General features: G+C 44.4%; 1 protein-coding gene across 3 annotated transcripts in view; it reads right to left on the bottom strand.

The window, feature by feature from the left end:
* Positions 1–19,910, bottom strand: part of ubr2 (ubiquitin protein ligase E3 component n-recognin 2) — a 231,668-nt gene that overhangs the window by 109,160 nt on the left and 102,598 nt on the right. For 2 of the 3 annotated variants that reach the window (XM_072510112.1, XM_072510130.1), the window contains exons 10-13: positions 14,208–14,296; positions 12,599–12,697; positions 3,942–4,108; positions 2,119–2,218 (exon numbers count right to left, since the gene is read on the bottom strand). In XM_072510112.1, the coding sequence (XP_072366213.1) occupies positions 2,119–2,218; positions 3,942–4,108; positions 12,599–12,697; positions 14,208–14,296 (455 nt within the window). Of the gene's footprint in view, positions 1–2,118; positions 2,219–3,941; positions 4,109–12,598; positions 12,698–12,765; positions 12,865–14,207; positions 14,297–19,910 lie in introns of all 3 variants that reach the window. The other variant, XM_072510121.1, reaches the window with a different exon arrangement.

Genomic DNA, 19,910 nt, shown 5'->3' with positions numbered 1-19,910 from the left:
AGAGTGTACTATAGCCAAATTTGCAGTTGACACTAAAATAGGTGGGGATAGTAAGGTGCAATGAGGAAGTAAGACATTTATAAATGGATATAGATAAGTTAAATAAGTGAGCCAAAATTTGGCAGATGGAGTTTAACATGGACAAGTGTGAGGTTGTCCATTTTGGTCGGAAAAATGGAAATGACCTAAATGGAGAGAAACTTCAGAGTGTTTTGATGCAGAGGGATCTGGGTGTCCTCGTACATGACTCTCATTAAAATATTATGCAGCTATATCAGGTAATAAGGAAGGCAAATGGAATTTTGGCCTTTTTGGCTAAATGTTACATGTTATGCAAAATAAAGCAGAAAATGCTGGAAATTCTCAAAACTGCAGAAAGAGAAACTGTGTGTGTAATTTATGTTTTAGAATGATTATTTCTATTCAGGAAACCTTGTTAACTTTACAGGGCAGGCAACTTCATTTTCCAGCTCCATTGCAACAGAGTACATAAATAACAAAAATTCAGTACAAACCCAAAAGGAGTGTGGCTGTCCTTTTCCATGAGGAGGCCACAGCACTCAGAAATGTAGGGCAGCATGGTGGCACAGTGGTTAGCACTGCTGCCCCACAGCACATGGGATCTGGGTTTGGTTCTGACCTTGGGCGATTGTCTGTGTGGAGTTTGCACATTCTCCCCATGTTGCATGGGTTTACTCCGGGTGCTCCGGTTCTCTCCCACAGCCCAAAGATGTGCAGGTTAGGCGTAGTGGCCACTGTAACTTGTCCCTCAGTGTCCATGGATTACATGGGGTTATGGGGATAGGGTGGGGGAGTGGGCCGATGCTCTATCAGAAGGTTGGTGTAGACTTGTTGGGCCGAATGGTCTTTTCCTGCACTGTAGGAATTCTATGATTAATAGACCACAAATCAAGCTGATCCTAACTAGAAATATGAAATGGTTTTTTTGTCATTATCCAATGCCAAATTCACAAAGGCTCCCAACATGTTCAAAATTGGTCCAAGGAGTGAGTGTTCCCTTGATAAGCAGTGTTATATCAGAAGAATGCAATGCCTCCAAAGGCATCTGGCAAAATTCTTTACATAATCACCCCAAACAATAATTTCATCATCCAGTGATCATCTGTGTACCCTCTAATCATACTCCTTCCACTCAAGTCCTGTCAAGAGGACTTGCTAACCTCCATTCTGTACATCTCCAGAATGAATGAAAAGACAAGCAATTGATGTTAAAAGATGTTATCTCATATACAGATGGTGCCAGTTCTTCAAACTTCAAAGTAATATGTGCTCAAACACCATGGTGGGTAAAGGAAGCTGACTGAAAAAAAAATCACTTTTTTTCAGGAGCTGTCTCATAACCTGAGTAATGTAGCGTGTTGTATAAAAACATTCTCTTCCAACACAAGTCTCACAAAGACCTTTTGTTTTAAAATGGATCTTATAAATGAACAGGCAAGTTGAATATATTTGAAGAGATAAATGTATGCCCCTCGGCATCATAAGTGTAACTTGAAACTACAGGATGTGCAGCTCTGTGCTTACATTCCTCTCTATTATGTTTATAATGGGTTCCCACTCTTAAACCATTTGGACCTATCTTGCACATTTCAAACAAATCCAGCTTTTCCACTTGGATTAATAACAAATTATTGTCTTTATTGAGCATGCCCTCCAAGACAGAACTTACAGTTTTTAGTGCCAGACCTCCCTCTTCCCCCATATACTCCCTCCTTCCAAGACCACTGATTAGTAACATTTTTTAAAAATTATATAATTGGCAATCATATAATTTAAAAATTATGCAATTGGCAATCAAGACAAATTGGCTTGAACATTCTTATTGTTGAGTTTTGAAAGGGATTAATCCAAAGCCCAAATATTGACACGGACCGAAGTTATTATGGTCTTGTTTAGCTTATTTGCTTAAGCTATGCAAGCTAAGGATAACAATTTCTTTTAAATGTACTTATATGCATCAAAACAGTAAAGAAATTTAATGGTAATAGTAATTCAGATCAAATAGCATTTACACCAAAATGAAATTGTTTTGTTTTGGAATGAATTATCTGTTTATTATTCTCCTGACTTTTTAAGAAATTTAAATTCTGAACCAACCTGCATGCGTTTTAATAACTGCAAAAACACCTCAAAGCCCTCCAGAAATTTCTCCCTTAGTTTGTCAGTCCACTCTGTGGGTTTGCTAACCAATACATATCTGTGAAGAAAAGAGCACTCTGTTAAATGCAGAATTTTTACAACTTAGTGATTTTATAGTAGAATGGGGACTTCTACTCCATTCCGATGGCAAAAAAATGACCAAATTATTCCAGTCTTAATATTATAACTGTACAAACTGCCAAAAATACTGCACAAGATACAAATGCAGTAATCAGTAAAGCTAAAACAGCATATGCGCTGAATTTATTGATGGAATTTGTTGAACGTTTATGATGAAGAAATAAGACATTTGCACTAATTTTAATCACAAAATATTAAATCAGATTCCAAACATATAAAGTTCAACTAGATCCTCAAAGAGCTGCACAACGAAACAAAGAAAAATTTAAGAACAGATTGATTTGTGCCCCTCCGATAAAATGATGTTGGGAAAGTGGGAGCAAATCACCAGTCCATCTGCATTGAGCAAAATATGTGGAGAAGATTATCTTTGTGCAGAAGTGCATAGAAGAAATTTTGTATCATTAATAGTACCAATTTTACAACAGGTACATCTTATACAACATCCAGTGGGAATGCACCCGTCACTTCACCCACTTCCCATCACTGTAGGATTTGAATACATGTCTGTATGTCACATTTCACGGCTAAATCCTAGCTAAAGAGTCTGAGTACAGAGGAGGAGGAAAAGATGCGTGCTGCTGCTCCCACTCTCTGGCTTATTTTTGCACAATCCCAGGAGCAAGGAGGATCAAAGACATTTAACCAGCTTGGCAGCTGCAGTGGATGGCTAGTACAGCTGTTTCTCTGCTTTTGCCACAGTCTACACTGTGTTACCATTGCTCCTTATCTGCCGAAAATACCAAATATTTGTACCGTGCTGCCGTCCAAGCCATAACAGACTTTGTTGCACCCTTCCAACATCTGCTCCTAAATTCTTTTTATTTTTATTTTAGAGCACCCAATTATTTTTTTCCAATTAAGGGACAATTTAGCGTGGCCAATCCACCTACCCTACACATCTTTGGGTTGTGGGGGTGAAACCCACGCAGACACGGGGAGAATGTGCAAACTCCACACAGGGCCGGGATTGAACCGGGTCCACAGCGCCATGAGGCGGCAGTGCTGAATACTGTGCCACCGTGCTGTCCCCAAATTCAAAGCCTACGCTGTTTTAGTTTTACCGATTGCTGCATTTCTAACTTGAGGTAGAATTTAATGGATCCCCACAAGGAGGGGTGGATATGTCACGAGGTGAAGGTCTGTAGATATAGAGAGGATTTCTGATCAGAAATCAACCTCCTTTTCACTGATAAAGCATTAGCTTGGACCCATCTAGGAAACAAGGTGAGAGCAGCCCCACAACATCTTAACAGGTCACTGTGTATAACTAAAATATAGATTAAAAGTTATGGTAGCAGTTTGCTACCAAAATGTTTATTTAAATTATGAGCCACCAGATTTATACCAAGTCATTCTGATTAAAAGTTAATTCCCATAATCTCAGTGCATCATCAGGAGACATATTTGTTGAGCTACGAAAGCTGGCAATTCTACCATCACATTTTTTTTAATGATCTACATTAATGTTGCTGCAAAACTGGAAACATTAATTATTTTTTATTTCATTAGTTATTTCTTAAATAACTTTTATACAATCACTAAATTTAATGATGAACTGGTCAGAGGAGGCATTCAGCAGGTGCTCTGAAAGGCATTTCTACAAAAGAACTTAAAAAATGTTCACTTTTCTCGCTTACTTCAGATCACCAATGAGACTTTGCACCCTCCTGAATTTGAAGGCCTGTATGGCTGTATATCTTTCAAACTGAAACCTGCCATGAGAATCCCGCTGTCTCATCAAATGATCCATGAAAGTTTGAATTATGGTTGTCATGAGGTTTTCATCAGTTATCAGTATGCGAGCCTGAAATGCAATCATATTAATTATAAGAGTGCAGTGATATTTCCCCACATAGCAATGAGTCGAAGGAGCAACATCAAACCTCCCCTCGTCCCTTCCCTAACAAAATATTTTGGCATGATATTATTGTAATAAAGAAATTAAGCTAAAATGTGATGAAACCTGAACAAATAGGCACATAAATGCTTTGATCAAAGCGGTACTCCAGTTGAGGAGGACAACGGGCGTGGTGTACGAATATAGGGAGGACAGCAGTCACTCGTTGGTGGGACAGCTCCACCAGCAAGTGGCCTTGCGAGAGATTATCGAGATCCAGGATGGGGCGAGGAGGGCAGGTGGTGGCGCCGGAGTAGGTGAACAGGGCATTTGAGGAGTTTTATAAGAGATTGTATAGACCATAAGACATAGGAGCGGAAGTCAGGCCATTTGGCCCATCGAGTCCACTCCACCATTCAATCATGGCTGATTTCAACTCCATTTACCCGCGCTCTCTCCATAGCCCTTAATTCCTCGAGAAATCAAGAATTTATCAACTTCTGTCTTAAAGACACTCAACGTCCCGGCCTCCACCGCCCTCTGTGGCAATGAATTCCACAGACCCACCATTCTCTGGCTGAAGAAGGCCTCCGCGGGATGAGTCGGATATGAGCGAGTTCTTGGAGGGGCTGGGGTGTCCGAAAGTAGGAGAGGAGAAGAGGGAAACTTTGAAAGGCCTGTGAGGATTGAGGAGGTTCAGACGGCGATGGAGAAAATGCAAATTGGTAAAGCACCGGGGCTGGATGGGTTTCCGGTGGAATTCTGAAAGCGGTTTTTGGATAGGCTGGCGCCGCTGTTGGTAGAGATGTTTGAGGACTCAGTGGCCATGGGGGCGCTCTCGGAGACGATGGGACAGGCATCTATTTTGCTGTTGTTTGAAAAAGATAAGGACTCAGTGCAGGTCATATCGGCAATATCCCTGTTAAATGTGGATGCCAAAACTCTTGCCAAAGTGTTACTGCTGAGGTTGGAGGGGTGCCTTCCGCGGGTGATTGGGAAGGATCAGAGAGGGTTTGCAGGTAGTTATCCTCAAATGTGCGGCGTTTATTAAATGTGGTGCTTTTCCCTTCAGAAGGGCGGGGAGCTGGTGGTGGCGTTGGGTGCAGAGAAGGCGTTTGTGCGAGTAGAGTGGTGTTGGAGTGGTTTGGGATTGGGCTGAAGTTTATGGCATGGTCATTTCGTACAAATGAGGTCAACTCCTTGATATTTTCAGCTGCAAAAGGGAATGAGACAGGGATGTTCCATGTCCCCCCCTTTTGTTTGCGCTGGCGATAGTACGCTTGGCCATTGCACTGAGGAGCTCGGATAATTGGAGGAGGATAGTGAGGGGGCGGAGGTGGAGCACAAGGTGTCCCTGTGCTGACAACCTTTTGTTGTATATTTCTAACCCGAGTCCCACGGTAGGGGATATAATGGGGGTCCTCAGGCGTTTTGGGGCTTTTTCAGGATATAAATTGAATTTGAAGAATGAGTGCTTTTTGGTTACCTCTACGGCTGGCTTTGGGAGACTGCCATTTCCTGTGGTGACCACTCAATTCAGGTACCTGGGGGTGCAGGTGGCTCGGGACTGGGCCCAGCTCCGTAAATTGAATATTACAAGCCTGGTGGGTAGGATCAAGGCAGTTTGTTGAGGTGGGGCAGTCTATCATTGGCACGCCGAGTGCAGGCGGTAAAGATGAATATCTTGCGCTGTTGTTATTTTTATTCCAGTGCTTACCAGTCATTTTGCCAACGGTGATTTTTTTTTTATATGGGGGTGATTTTGTGGTTTGTATGGGCGTGTAAGATGGCGAGGATTCCAAAGACGGTGCTTCAAGGTGATAATTGAGGGGTTTGGTTCTTCTGATTGCGATGTATTACTATTGGACGGCAAACGGCGAGAAGGGTGTGGTGCTGGGGTAGGGAGCCAGAGGCAATGTGGGTGAGCTAGAAGGCAGGCTCTTGTAGGGGGTCGGGGTTGCAGGCACTGGCAACAGTGCCGCTCCAGTTTGCCCCAGGGAAATACTCGAGTGGTCAAGTGCTGGCAGCCACGCTGAAGATGTAGAGGCAATTTTGGCACCATTTTGAGTTAGGGCAGGGTCGAAGCTGATGCTGGTTCAAGAGAGCCATGTGTTTGGACTGGTGAGACTGGATGCTTGGTTACAGGTAATCGAAGTGCGGCAGGTAATGGAAATTAAGGACTTATTTTTGGAAGGGCAGTTTGCAGGTTTGGAGGTTGACAGAGAAGTTTGGGATTCCTGGGGGGAGGCATTGAGGTATATGCAGGTACAGGACTTTGCCAGGAAGGTTTTCTTGACGTTTCCGGTGACACCTTCTTCCTCGATTTTGGAGGGGGTGTTGCCAGTGATGGGGTGGAGGTAATCTCGGCGATTTATGGGAAGGTTTTGGAGGAGGCGATGGAGTCGCTGGAGGGGGTTACGACCAAGTGGGAGGAGGAGCTGCACGTGGCATTGGAGGAGGGTTTGTGGTGTGAGGTGTTGCGGAGGGCGAATGCCTCAACCTTGTGTGCGAGGCTCGGGTTAATACAGTTAAAGGTGGTGCACCGGGTTCACCAGACGAGGATGAGCCGGCTGTTTGAGGGTGTAGAACACATTTGCGAGCAGTGTGGGAGAGGTCCGGCCAAACATGTACATTATGTTCTGGTCATGCCTCAAGTTGGAGACATTTTGGGGGCTGTTTTTCAGCACCATATGGGCGATCTTGTACTTGGATTTGAAGACCAGTCCTGTGGGGGCCACATTTCGGGTGTCAGATTTGCCGAAGCTGCAGACAGGAACAGACATCTTGGTCTTCATCTTGTGAAGGGGGCTGGTTTAGCACAGTGGCCTAAACAGCTGGCTTGTAAAGCAGAACAAGGCCAGCAGCACGGGTTCAATTCCCGTACCAGCCTCCCCAAAACAGGCGCCGGAATGTGGTGACGAGGGGCTTTTCACAGTAACTTCATTTGAAGCCTACTTGTGACAATAAGTGGATTTGATTGGGGTGGAGGTCAGCCTCTCTGTCCAGCATCTTGCTATGGCTGGGGGACCTGATGGAGTTTTTGCATTTGGAGACAGTTAAGTTTATCTTGAGGTATTTCACAAGAGGTAGGGTTTATTTATTCTTCATTTTAAAGAGTTGGTGACCGCCAGCTGCTGGGGGGGCTATTCTTTGAGATATTGGGGTGTTAGTTGGTAGAGTGGGGGGGGTTGCTCTCGTTTTGTTTTCTGTACAAAATGTCATAAAACAGAATAAAAATATTTTCCCAAAAAAATGCAGTGGCCTGGCCCCTTTCTTTTAAATTTTATGTCCCTATAGAAGATTAGAAATAGGAGGAAGATGACAAGAAAATTATTCCCCAATTTAGTATTGTATGAGGAATAAGATTTTTGTTTAATCCAGCTCAGGGAACAATCTCATGGTTGACTCGTAACAGATCAGGCATCTTTCGGTCTGGGTACAGAAGGAGATATGTGTTGGAAACATTGGCAGACTTTGAGTTTACACACCAGATGGTATAACAATAAAGAACAAAGAATACAGCACAGGAACAGGCCCGTAGGCCCTCCAAGCCTGCACCGATCACGTGTCCTATCTAGGCCAACCGCCTGCATCCTTCTATACCCAGTCTGTTCATGTGCCTATCTGGATAAGTCTTAAAGGTCGCTAACGTATCTGCCTCAACCACCTCACTTGGCAGTGCATTTCATTCACTAATGTGAAAGCAGTTAACAATATTTTTTTTAATAAATTTAGAATACCTTAATTATTTTTTCTCCAATTAAGGGGCAATTTAGCGTGGCCAATCCACCTAGCCTGCTCATCTTTGGTTGTGGGGGTGAAACCCATGCAGGCATGGGAGAATTTGCAAACTTCACACGGACAGTGACCCAGGGCTGGGATTCGAACCTGGGTCCTCAGCGCCGCAGTCCCAGTGCTAACCACTGCGCCACATGCTGCCCCCAGCAATATATTTTAGATCGTTTTCCACAAGTTTCAATGAGAACTGCAAATAACAAATTTTACCAAATACAATGGAAAGCATTTAAATTCCATAAGCTAACTATTTTTAAAAAGCTCTTCAATAGAGAATGAAGCATTTTGCTTGCACTGCTGTTAGCTAGCAATGTTTCAAGTTAACTGCCAAACAGACAGATTGATACACACCACTAAAACTCTGGAGTAAGTACAAGTCATGCAGAATACAATATATTAATTACAGTTACCCACAGGACCTGCCTGATGGGTGTAATAACCAGGTGGCACTTAATCCAAGATCATCTTGTCAGATTCACTCTTGTTATGGACCAGGGTTTAGAGAACCCCCAAAGTATATCATGGGATTCACCCAACCCACAACTTTTAATAGATTTTGGTTATGGGGGGCACAAGAGCCCACTTTACAGGTGTGATGCAACAGAGATCTAAAGTATTTTTAAAACAAAACAATGTTTATTCTATGAATTCAGTTAACACTTTATAAACACACAGTAAACATCTTATCAACTACAAACACTGATACTTTCCTAAATACAATATTCCATAGGTAACCCTTAGTAACTTTCCTAACAACATCCATAAGACAAAACACTTTTTAACAAAGACAGTTGGTTTGTATTCTCTACAGAAACAGGTATTACTTTGAAATCATCAAATGAGCTGGACATTCTTTAGCTTGTAGGGAGATACCAGTATACATCTGCTTACTTTGACTGCAGCTCTCCAACTCAAAGCGAAACTAAACACAGAGCCAAAACCAGCTCACAGCTCAAAATGAAAGTAAAAGCAGAGCAGAGCCCAGCTCCACCCACACACTGACATCACTGCAGCTATTTGATAAACACCCATTTCTTAAAGGCACTCTCACATGACACTCTGCTTTGTAGTGCTCTTCAGTGATTCTAACCGTCAAGTACAAATAAATTACACAAGTACTACATATATATAGGCTGAATTGAGTAGCTGTGATGCAAAATTTTGGGGATAGCTCAGTTGACTGGCTACCATGTGGATCAGATTAACACCAACAGCATAGGGCTCAATCCTTGTTCCAGCCAATGTAGACTTGGGGCCTGTCTGCCTGCCCTACCTATAAGTTTTTTAAAAATCATGGCACGAGTTCAGAGAATAATCACCAATGACTTGCCTTTGGGCAGAAACTCAACAAAAGTACAACATAATATACATATATTTAATGGAGGAAATGTTCTATTTACTTCCACTGGAACTAATTAGTGACTGTTAACAGTGGCTATAACAGATGACTATCCTATAAAGGCAACCATGCCCAGAACATTTCATAAATGCTGGTGATGGGGAACAACACATTTTTATACCCATTAAACTACCATGTTCCTGCATTGGGCAGCACAGTAGCCTTGTGGATAGCACAATTGCTTCACAGCTCCAGGGACCCAGGTTCGATTCCGGCTTGGGTCACTGTCTGTGCGGAGTCTGCACATCCTCCCCGTGTGTGCGTGGGTTTCCTCCGGGTGCTCCGGTTTCCTCCCACAGTCCAAAGATGTGCAGGTTAGGGTGGATTGGCCATGATAAATTGCCATTAGTGTCCAAAATTGCCCTTAGTGTTGGGTGGGGTTACTGGGTTATGGGGATAGGGTGGCGGTGTTGACCTTGGGTGGGGTGCTCTTTCCAAGAGCCGGTGCAGACTCGATGGGCCAAATGGCCTCCTTCTGCACTGTAAATTCTCTGATAATCTATGATTACGTCTTAATCCCAATGTGGCAGAAAACCCTCAATTACATCCCCATGCAAGGATGATCAGTAACTCATCCCAAAAATAACGAGCTCGCAAAAGCTACTGAAATTTTAATCACAAAGTGTATTCAAAGACAATAGAAAGAGATTTCCATCCCACTGATTTGCCTGGTTTGAAACCCATATGTCAGTGTACAAAGTACAAGTATACCAGTGCTCCAACATCCAGTGGGGAAAGGCCTGTTAAACCACCTGGTATGCCATTCAGGCTTCCTCCATCAGCACAGTAGCACAGTGGTTAGCACAGTTGCTTCACAGCTACAGGGTCCCAGGTTCGATTCCCGGCTTGGGTCACTGTCTGTGTGGAGTCTGCATATTCTCTTGGTGTCTGCGTGGGTTTCCTCCGGGCGCACGGGTTTCCTCCCATAGCCCAAAGATGTGCAGGTTAGGTAGATTGGCTATGCTAAATTGCTCTTAGTGTCCAAAAAAGGTTACGGCGTGGGCTTAGGTAGGGTGCTCTTTCCAAGGGGCCGGTGCAGACTCGATAGGCCGAATGGCCTCCTTCTGCACTGTAAATTCTATGATTCTATCAACTTCTCCAACATTTTGCATCGGTGAGACTCTCAATTTTCATATCTTCCGCGGCTCCACTAAAAATTGCATTTTCTCCCTCTATCCAACACAAAATACTCATGGGTAAATGATGCAATATTACTTTTCAAGAGTTGCACAATCACTTGTGCTGAATGAGACAGGAAACAACTTGGCACAATCACCTTCAAGAGAGCAGATGAGTAGTGGAACAGTGAGCATAGGCCGCTTAAGAGTTTGAACACGCCAACAGTCTTCTCACTCTGCGTTTTCTTGCATTTACTTTTATATTTGAGCTAGACATTAACAATGGTCCAATTGGTAAAAGGTATTCCACAGCATATGAACACGAGTAGCCTATTCAGTCCCTTGAGCATATTCCAAATGAAAAGTCATGTCCTGTTCATTAAACAAGGGAATGCAGGACTTTATTTATTTTACTGCTCTAGAGACAGATCAATCAAAACACTGCAGGCTGGGACAATTTTAGTTGCAGTATCCTGAGATACTGATGCACTGTATTGAGCTCACAGGCAGCCGAGTAAAAGGAAGCAGAGGACACAATTAAATGGGTAATTTTCTAGTTGGCAAGCTGTAACGTCTGGAGTGCCACAGGGATCAGTGCTGATGCCTCAATTATTTACAATCTATACCAATTACTTGGATGAAGGGACCAAATAAGTTTGCTGATGACATAAAAATATGCAGGAAAATAAGTTGTCAAGAGGACATAAAACGTACAAGGGGATTTAGATTGGTTAATTTGGCAGATGATAATACCCTGTATGGGAAAATGTGAACTTGTTCACTTTGGCAGTAAGAATAATAAAGTAGTACATTATTTAAATAGGGAGAAACTGCAGCACTCTCAATGTACCAGTGATCTGGGTTTCCTGGTGTGAATCACAAGAAGTGAATATGGAAGTGCAGCAAGTGAGTTGAAAGGAAATTGGAATGTTGGCATTTATTGCAAGGGGCATCAAGTATAAAAGAAGGAAAGTGTTGCTCCAGCTGTTCAGGCCTCAGTAAGACTGTAACTGGAGGACTGTGTACAATTATGGTCTCCTTACTTAAGAAAGGATATAATTTCATTAGCAGTTCAGAAAAGGTTCACTCAACTGATTGTTGAGATGAGGGGATTATTTTATGAGGAAAGGTTGAGCACGTTGGGAGAAAGGTTGAGAAGTTGAGAAGAATGAGAAGTGATCTCATCGAAACATACAAGATCCTGAGGGAAGTTGACAGGTGGATGTTGAATGGATGTTTCCATCTGTGGGGGAGTCTAGAATTAGGAGACAAGCTAGAAATTAGGGATCTCCCATTCAAGACTGAGGTGAAGAGAAATTTCTTCTCTCTAAGGATATTTGTCTGTGGAATTCTCTTCCCAAGAACAGTGAAAGATGGGGCTTTGAATATATTCAAGGCTAAATTGGATAGATTATGAATCAAATGGCGAAGTAGGCTTCAAGGCCTAAATGGCCTACTCCTACTCATAATTCTTGTGTTCTTGTGCAGCCGTAAATACAGCAATGAATTGCATTGATATCATGCCTTCAAAGGAGAAAAGAAAAGTCTCAATGTGCTTCACAGAAGAAAAGATTGGGTGCCAAGCCTGTCCAGTAGATTTAGGAGAGAGAAGCATACAGTTGGCCAAACAGATATATTTTCAGAAGATTTTTAAAAGGTGTAGAGGAAACGATTACCAATGAAGCCTAGCTGATGAGATTAGGCCAACAGTAATCAGAATTCCAACTCCTTTTTCTCTTCCACAGTTCGTTCTTCAAGATGTATATCATTACTGGAGTTTATTTTCACCTGCAAACTGTACCCTTTGTACCTTGTTTAATTGGCTGTTCTTTAAGTGTGAACCCAATGGTCATTAACAGACGGGAGGTTAGAAGAAATGATACCAGGCGCCATTGAGTAAGAGCGCTGGGTTTACTCACCACACTCCCCCACAATTAAGAAATCCTGAGTCTAACCTGCTACTTCAACTGAGAGCAGCTTAAACACTACAGATCAACTGCAAACCTGGAACCTTCCTGATCTCCATGGCTCAGAACTATCCTTAACCTGCTGGTCCACTGAGAAGAATCCCAGAAAATCAATTTTCACACAGTTATGCCACCAAAACATCTTAGTGTCCTTGGTCAAATTCAAATCACTACTCACCAAGGACGGGACTGTAAAAATTTGCACTGAAAGGTCGGTAACCGAGAACTCTCTGTCGTGGTCATCATTCACATAGTCAGTCTGCAACCTCTCATAGTTCTAATGAAAAGGCAGAGAAGAAGCAAGGTGGTGGACAAATGACTTGAATGAAAACACATTGTACTTACCAAAGTTGGGACAGTGAAGAGCTGGACAGACAGAGCGGTCACTGACACTACCCGCTCGTGATCATCCTCCATAAAATCTCTCTGCAACTGTGGGTAATTCTAAACAACAAGATAAATTCACCTCCAGGTCATGTCCAGACTGTCCTCAGAATTAAATACTGATTCTACTTCTAACCATTAAGTTTCCTGAAACGGTGGAGGGCAAACATTCTTCAGTGCAGATTTTATGAGAAGGGATAAAAAAAAAGTATTTTGTCCATGTCCACAAACAAATTTACTTAATCCAAATTAATGAATTTTAAAGAAATGCATCACTTGACTTGCATCATTTCTGCCTGTTGCATCACTTTTCGTGGGTCTCAATTTTAAATTGAATTAACAAATATACAGCCATTAGAGAACATGTTTGTTTGGATAGGTATGAAGGCACAGGTTGACTTTTGCATATGTCTAGGTTTTAGCCAAGAATGTCACTCCTGGGAGACAATATATTTGATCAGCTATTGCCACCTGGAATCAGCATCAAGCTGAGTCAAGGTCATGCATGCCAAGGTACCATAGCACCACCCTTGAGATTCTCTTCTCCTGACTCCATTGCACTTACCCACACTAAAAAATTTTGTGATCTTCCCCACGACAACTAATCTTGTGATCTGAATGAGACTGCCAACCTGGCACAGAATAATAATTAATCTTTATTGTCACAAGTGTTGGGAGTTTAGTACTGAAATTATCAGTCATCTGGTAGAAGACTGCAAAAGCCAAACAGCCAGGAGAGAGAGAGTGCCCTTTCATTCCATCAATCCAGTTGGACTCAAACCCAGGTCCAAGAGATGAGAGGACAGGGTGCAACACCGGAAATTCCCTGCACATTTCAAACTAAGAGTAGCCATTTCTAACTAGGAGACTAATTTAGTTCCTTTGTAGTTCAGGTCATAAATTTTTTAACAGAAATAAATTACAGAAGAATGCAATAAATGGAACAATGTTACCACAATTAAGAATGATTAAATTGAAAACACAAAACATAATAATTGCAACCCTATTTAGCCAGTTTTTGTACAAGTACATTAATCATAGATAAATCAAGTTTTAAACACATCTTAATTATCTGTTTCTGTGCAAACTTATCCTAATTTCAAATTATTACTTTGACGTATTAGATACAGGAAAGCAAAAATTATTTACTGCTATCAAAAAAGATAATGCTTATTTTCCTCACTACACTTCTTGGAAGTGAATGTTATTTCAGCAGTAAAAAAAAGAGCCCACTATTTAACAGCATCAAAACAGTTAATGCCACTAATTAACAAACAAAAGTAATATTGAGCAAGTTAAAGGCAGATACACATTATGAAGACAAAGAATAAAAACTTTTTTCAGTTAATGGATCAAAACTATGTAAATCTTTACTACACAAAGTAACTCAATACTGCACTTACTTTTGCAAATCGAACTGCAAATAGCTTTTTGCTTTTCAGATCCATGAGCAGACTGCTCATAAACAATTGGTGATAGATGTTTCGTGCTCCTATTGAATAAAAGGACATAATTGTTCTTCTGGGAGCAGGGAGAAAAACATGAAACATACCGTACTGCAATAATGGGAATTTTTAATCCAGAATCCCAGACACTTGCCAAACTTGTGGGCGCAGGAGATAGCAGTGCAGACGAAGATCAGGACTGTGATAAAATCAGTTGTTGTGATCCATAAAACCAATGATGCAGTAAAGATCAGGAAGTAAATTCTTCTAGGGCAGCATCAGGAGCCAGGCGTTAAATTAAAAAGGACCCCATGGGTGGCAACCTCCAGATTACTATACAAGCCACTTACTAAATCACAGCGATAAACAGGTTAGGAAAAAATACATTGCTGGAAGACTTTTGTGGAAAGCAGTTATCCAATTTCAAAGAACAAAGAACAATACAGCACAGGAACAGGCCCTTCAGCCCTCCAAGCCTGTGCCGACCATGGTACCTGCCTAAACTAAAACCGTATGCACGTACGGGGTCCGTATCCTTCCATTCCCACCCTATTCATATTTTTGTCTAGATGCCCCTTAAATGCCACTATCGTACCTGCTCCCACCACCTCTCCAGGCAGCACGCTCCATATATTTACCACCCTCTGTGTAAAAAAAACTTGCCTCGCACATTTGTTCTAAACTTTTCCCCACACACTTTAAAACTATGTCCCCTAATACTTGACTCTCCTACCCTTGGAAAGAGCATCTGACGATCCACTCTGTCCATACCACTCAATCCTGTAGACCTCTATCAGGTCGCCTCCCAACCTCTGTCGTTCCAGTGAGAACAGACCTACTTTATCTAACCTCTCCTCATAGCTAATGCCCTCCATACCAGGTAACATCCAAGTAAACCACTTCTGAACCCTCTCCAAAACATCCACATTCTTTTGGTACACAATATTCCAAATGAGGCCTAACTAAGGTCCTGTATAGCTGCAACATGACTTGCCAATTTTTATATTCAATGTCCCGACTGATGAAGGCCAGCATGCCGTGTGGCTTCTTTTTTTTAATAAATATTTTATTGAAAATTTTTGGTCAACCAACACAGTACATTGTGCATCCTTTACACAATATTATAACAACACAAATAACAATGACCTATTTTATAAACAAAAAATGAATAAATAATAAATAACAAAAATGAAAACTAACCCTAATTGGCAACTGCCTTATCACAAGTAACACTCTCCAAAAATATAATTTAACAGTCCAATATATAATTATCTGTCGCAACGACCTATACATATTATACAGTATATATTAACAACCCTGAGAGTCCTTCTGGTTCCTCTCCCCCCCCCTCCGATCCTGGGCTGCTGCTGCTGCCTTCTTTTTTCCATTCCATCTATCTTTCTGCGAGGTATTCGACGAACGGTTGCCACCGCCTGGTGAACCCTTGAGCCAACACCCTTAGAACGAACTTAATCCGCTCTAGCTTTATAAACCCTGCCATGTCATTTAACCAGGTCTCCACCCCCGGGGGCTTGGCTTCTTTCCACATTAACAATATCCTGCGCCGGGCTACTAGGGACGCAAAGGCCAAAACATCGGCCTCTCTCACCTCCTGCACTCCCGGCTCTTGTGCAACCCCAAATATAGCCAACCCCCAGCTTGGTTCGACCCGGACCCCCACTACTTTTGAAAGCACCTTTGTCACCCCCATCCAAAACCCCTGTAGTGCCGGGCATGACCAAAAACATATGGGTATGATTCGCTGGGCTTCTCGAGCACCTCGCACACCTATCCTCCACCCCAAAAAATTTACTGAGCCGTGCTCCAGTCATATGCGCCCTGTGTAATACCTTAAACTGAATCAGGCTTAGCCTGGCACACGAGGACGACGAGTTTACCCTGCTTAGGGCATCTGCCCACAGCCCCTCCTCGATCTCCTCCCCCAGCTCTTCTTCCCATTTCCCTTTTAGTTCATCTACCATAGTCTCCCCCTCGTCCCTCATTTCCCTATATATATCTGACACCTTACCATCCCCCACCCATGTCTTTGAGATCACTCTGTCCTTCACCTCTTGTGTCGGGAGCTGCGGGAATTCCCTCACCTGTTGCCTCGCAAAAGCCCTCAGTTGCATATACCTGAATGCATTCCCTTGGGGCAACCCATATTTCTCAGTCAGCGCTCCCAGACTCGCGAACTTCCCATCCACAAACAGATCTTTCAGTTGCGTTATTCCTGCTCTTTGCCACATTCCATATCCTCCATCCATTCCCCCCGGGGCAAACCTATGGTTGTTTCTTATCGGGGACCCCCCCAAGGCTCCAGTCTTTCCCCTATGCCGTCTCCACTGTCCCCAAATCTTCACTGTAGCCACCACCACCGGGCTTGTGGTGTAGTTCCTCGGTGAGAACGGCAATGGGGCTGTCACCATAGCCTGTAGGCTAGTCACCCTACAGGACGCCCTCTCTAATCTCTTCCACGCCGCTCCCTCCTCCTCTCCCATCCACTTACTCACCATTGAAATATTAGCGGCCCAATAATACTCACTTAGGCTCGGTAGTGCCAGCCCCCCCCCTATCCCTGCTACGCTGTAAGAATCCCTTCCTCACTCTCAGGGTCTTCCCGGCCCACACAAAACCCATGATGCTCTTTTCAATCCTTTTTTAAAAAGCCTTCGTGATCACCACCGGGAGGCACTGAAACACAAAGAGGAATCTCGGGAAGACCACCATCTTAACCGCCTGCACCCTCCCTGCCAGTGACAGGGATACCATATCCCATCTCTTGAAATCCTCCTCCATTTGTTCCACCAACCGCGTTAAATTTAACCTATGCAATGTGCCCCAATTCTTGGCTATCTGGATCCCCAGGTAACGAAAGTCCCTTGTTACCTTTCTCAACGGTAGGTCCTCTATTTCTCTACTCTGCTCCCCTGGATGCACCACAAACAACTCACTTTTCCCCATGTTCAATTTATACCCTGAAAAATCCCCAAACTCCCCAAGTATCCGCATTATTTCTGGCATCCCCTCCGCCGGGTCTGCCACGTATAGTAACAAATCGTCCGCATACAAAGATACCCGGTGTTCTTCTCCTCCTCTAAGTACTCCCCTCCACTTCTTGGAACCCCTCAACGCTATCGCCAGGGGCTCAATCGCCAGTGCAAACAATAATGGGGACAGAGGGCATCCCTGCCTTGTCCCTCTATGGAGCCGGAAATATGCAGATCCCCGTCCATTCGTGACCACGCTCGCCATCGGGGCCCTATACAACAGCTGCACCCATCTAACATACCCCTCTCCAAAACCAAATCTCCTCAACACCTCCCACAAATAATCCCACTCCACTCTATCAAATGCTTTCTCGGCATCCATCGCCACTACTATCCCCGTTTCCCCCTCTGGTGGGGCCATCATCATTACCCCTAACAGCCTCCGTATATTCGTGTTCAGCTGTCTCCCCTTCACAAACCCAGTTTGGTCCTCGTGGACCACCCCCGGGACACATTCCTCTATTCTCATTGCCATTACCTTGGCCAGGATCTTGGCATCTACATTTAGGAGGGAAATAGGTCTATAGGACCCGCATTGTAGCGGGTCCTTTTCCTTCTTTAAGAGAAGCGATATCGTTGCTTCAGACATAGTTGGGGGCAGTTGTCCCCTTTCCTTTGCCTCATTAAAGGTCCTCGTCAATACCGGGACGAGCAAGTCCACCTATTTTCTATAGAATTCGACTGGGAATCCATCCGGTCCCGGGGCCTTTCCCGCCTGCATGCTCCTAATTCCTTTCACCACTTCTTTTACCTCGATCTGTGCTCCCAGTCCCACCCTTTCCTGCTCTTCCACCTTGGGAAATTCCAGCCGATCCAAGAAGCCCATCATTCTCTCCCTCCCATCCGGGGGTTGAGCTTCATATAATTTTTTATAAAATGTCTTGAACACTCCATTCACTCTCTCCGCTCCCCGCTCCATCTCTCCTTCCTCATCCCTCACTCCCCCTATTTCCCTCGCTGCTCCCCTTTTCCTCAATTGGTGTGCCAGCAACCTGCTCGCCTTCTCCCCATATTCGTACTGTACACCCTGTGCCTTCCTCCATTGTGCCTCTGCAGTGCCCGTAGTCAGCAAGTCAAATTCTACATGTAGCCTCTGCCTTTCCCTGTACAGTCCCTCCTCCGGTGCTTCCGCATATTGTCTGTCCACCCTCAAAACTTCTTGCAGCAACCGCTCCCGTTCCTTACTCTCCTGCTTCCCTTTATGTGCCCTTATTGATATCAGCTCCCCTCTAACCACCGCCTTCAGCGCCTCCCAGACCACTCCCACCTGGACCTCCCCATTATCATTGAGTTCCAAGTACTTTTCAATGCACCCCCTCACCCTTAGACACAACCCCTCATCTGCCATTAGTCCCATGTCCATTCTCCAGGGTGGGCGCCCTCCTGTTTCCTCCCCTATCTCCAAGTCCACCCAGTGTGGAGCGTGATCCGAAATGGATATAGCCGTATACTCCGTTCCCCTCACCTTCGGGATCAACGCCCTTCCCAGCACAAAAAAGTCTATTCGCGAGTAGACTTTATGGACATAGGAGAAAAACGAGAACTCCTTACTCCTAGGTCTGCTAAATCTCCACGGGTCTACACCTCCCATCTGCTCCATAAAATCTTTAAGTACCTTGGCTGCTGCCGGCCTCCTTCCAGTCCTGGACTTCGACCTATCCAGCCCTGGTTCCAACACCGTATTAAAATCTCCCCCCATTATCAGCTTTCCCATCTCTAGGTCCGGAATGCGTCCTAGCATCCGCCTCATAAAATTGGCATCATCCCAGTTCGGGGCATATACGTTTACCAAAACCACCGTCTCCCCCTGTAGTTTGCCACTCACCATCACGTATCTGCCCCCGTTATCCGCCACTATAGTCTTTGCCTCGAACATTACCCGCTTCCCCACTAATATAGCCACCCCCCTGTTTTTCGCATCTAGCCCCGAATGGAACACCTGCCCCACCCAACCTTTGCGTAGCCTAACCTGGTCTATCAGTTTCAGGTGCGTTTCCAGTAACATAACCACATCTGCCTTAAGTTTCTTAAGGTGTGCGAGTACCCGTGCCCTCTTTATCGGCCCATTCAGCCCTCTCACGTTCCACGTGATCAGCCGGGTTGGGGGGCTTCCTACCCCCCCCACTCCCCCTTGTCGATTAGCCATCCCCTTTTTCCAGCTCCTCACCCGGTTCCCACGCAGCTGTATCTCCCCCAGGCGGTGCCCCCCCGCCCATCCCCTCCCATACCAGCTTCCCCCCTCTCCCCAGCAGCAGCAACCCAGTAATTCCCCCCTCCCACCACCCCCGCCCCCCCCCCCCCCCGCTAGATCCCCCGCTAGCGTAATTACTCCCCCCATGGTGCTCCCAGAAGTCAGCAAACTCTGGCCGACCTCGGCTTCCCCCCGCGACCTCGGCTTGCACCGTGCGACGCCCCCTCCTTCCTGCTTCTCTATTCCCGCCATGATTATCATAGCGCGGGAACCAAGCCCGCGCTTCTCCCTTGGCCCCGCCCCCAATGGCCAACGCCCCATCTCCTCCACCTCCCCTCCTCCCCCATCACCACCTGTGGAAGAGAAAAAAGTTACCACATCGCAGGATTAGTACATAAAACTCCTCTTTCCCCCTTTTTA

Source organism: Scyliorhinus torazame, chromosome 1, assembly GCF_047496885.1.
Source record: "Scyliorhinus torazame isolate Kashiwa2021f chromosome 1, sScyTor2.1, whole genome shotgun sequence".
Taxonomy (NCBI): domain Eukaryota; kingdom Metazoa; phylum Chordata; class Chondrichthyes; order Carcharhiniformes; family Scyliorhinidae; genus Scyliorhinus; species Scyliorhinus torazame.
This window is presented reverse-complemented; position numbering and strand designations above follow the sequence as displayed.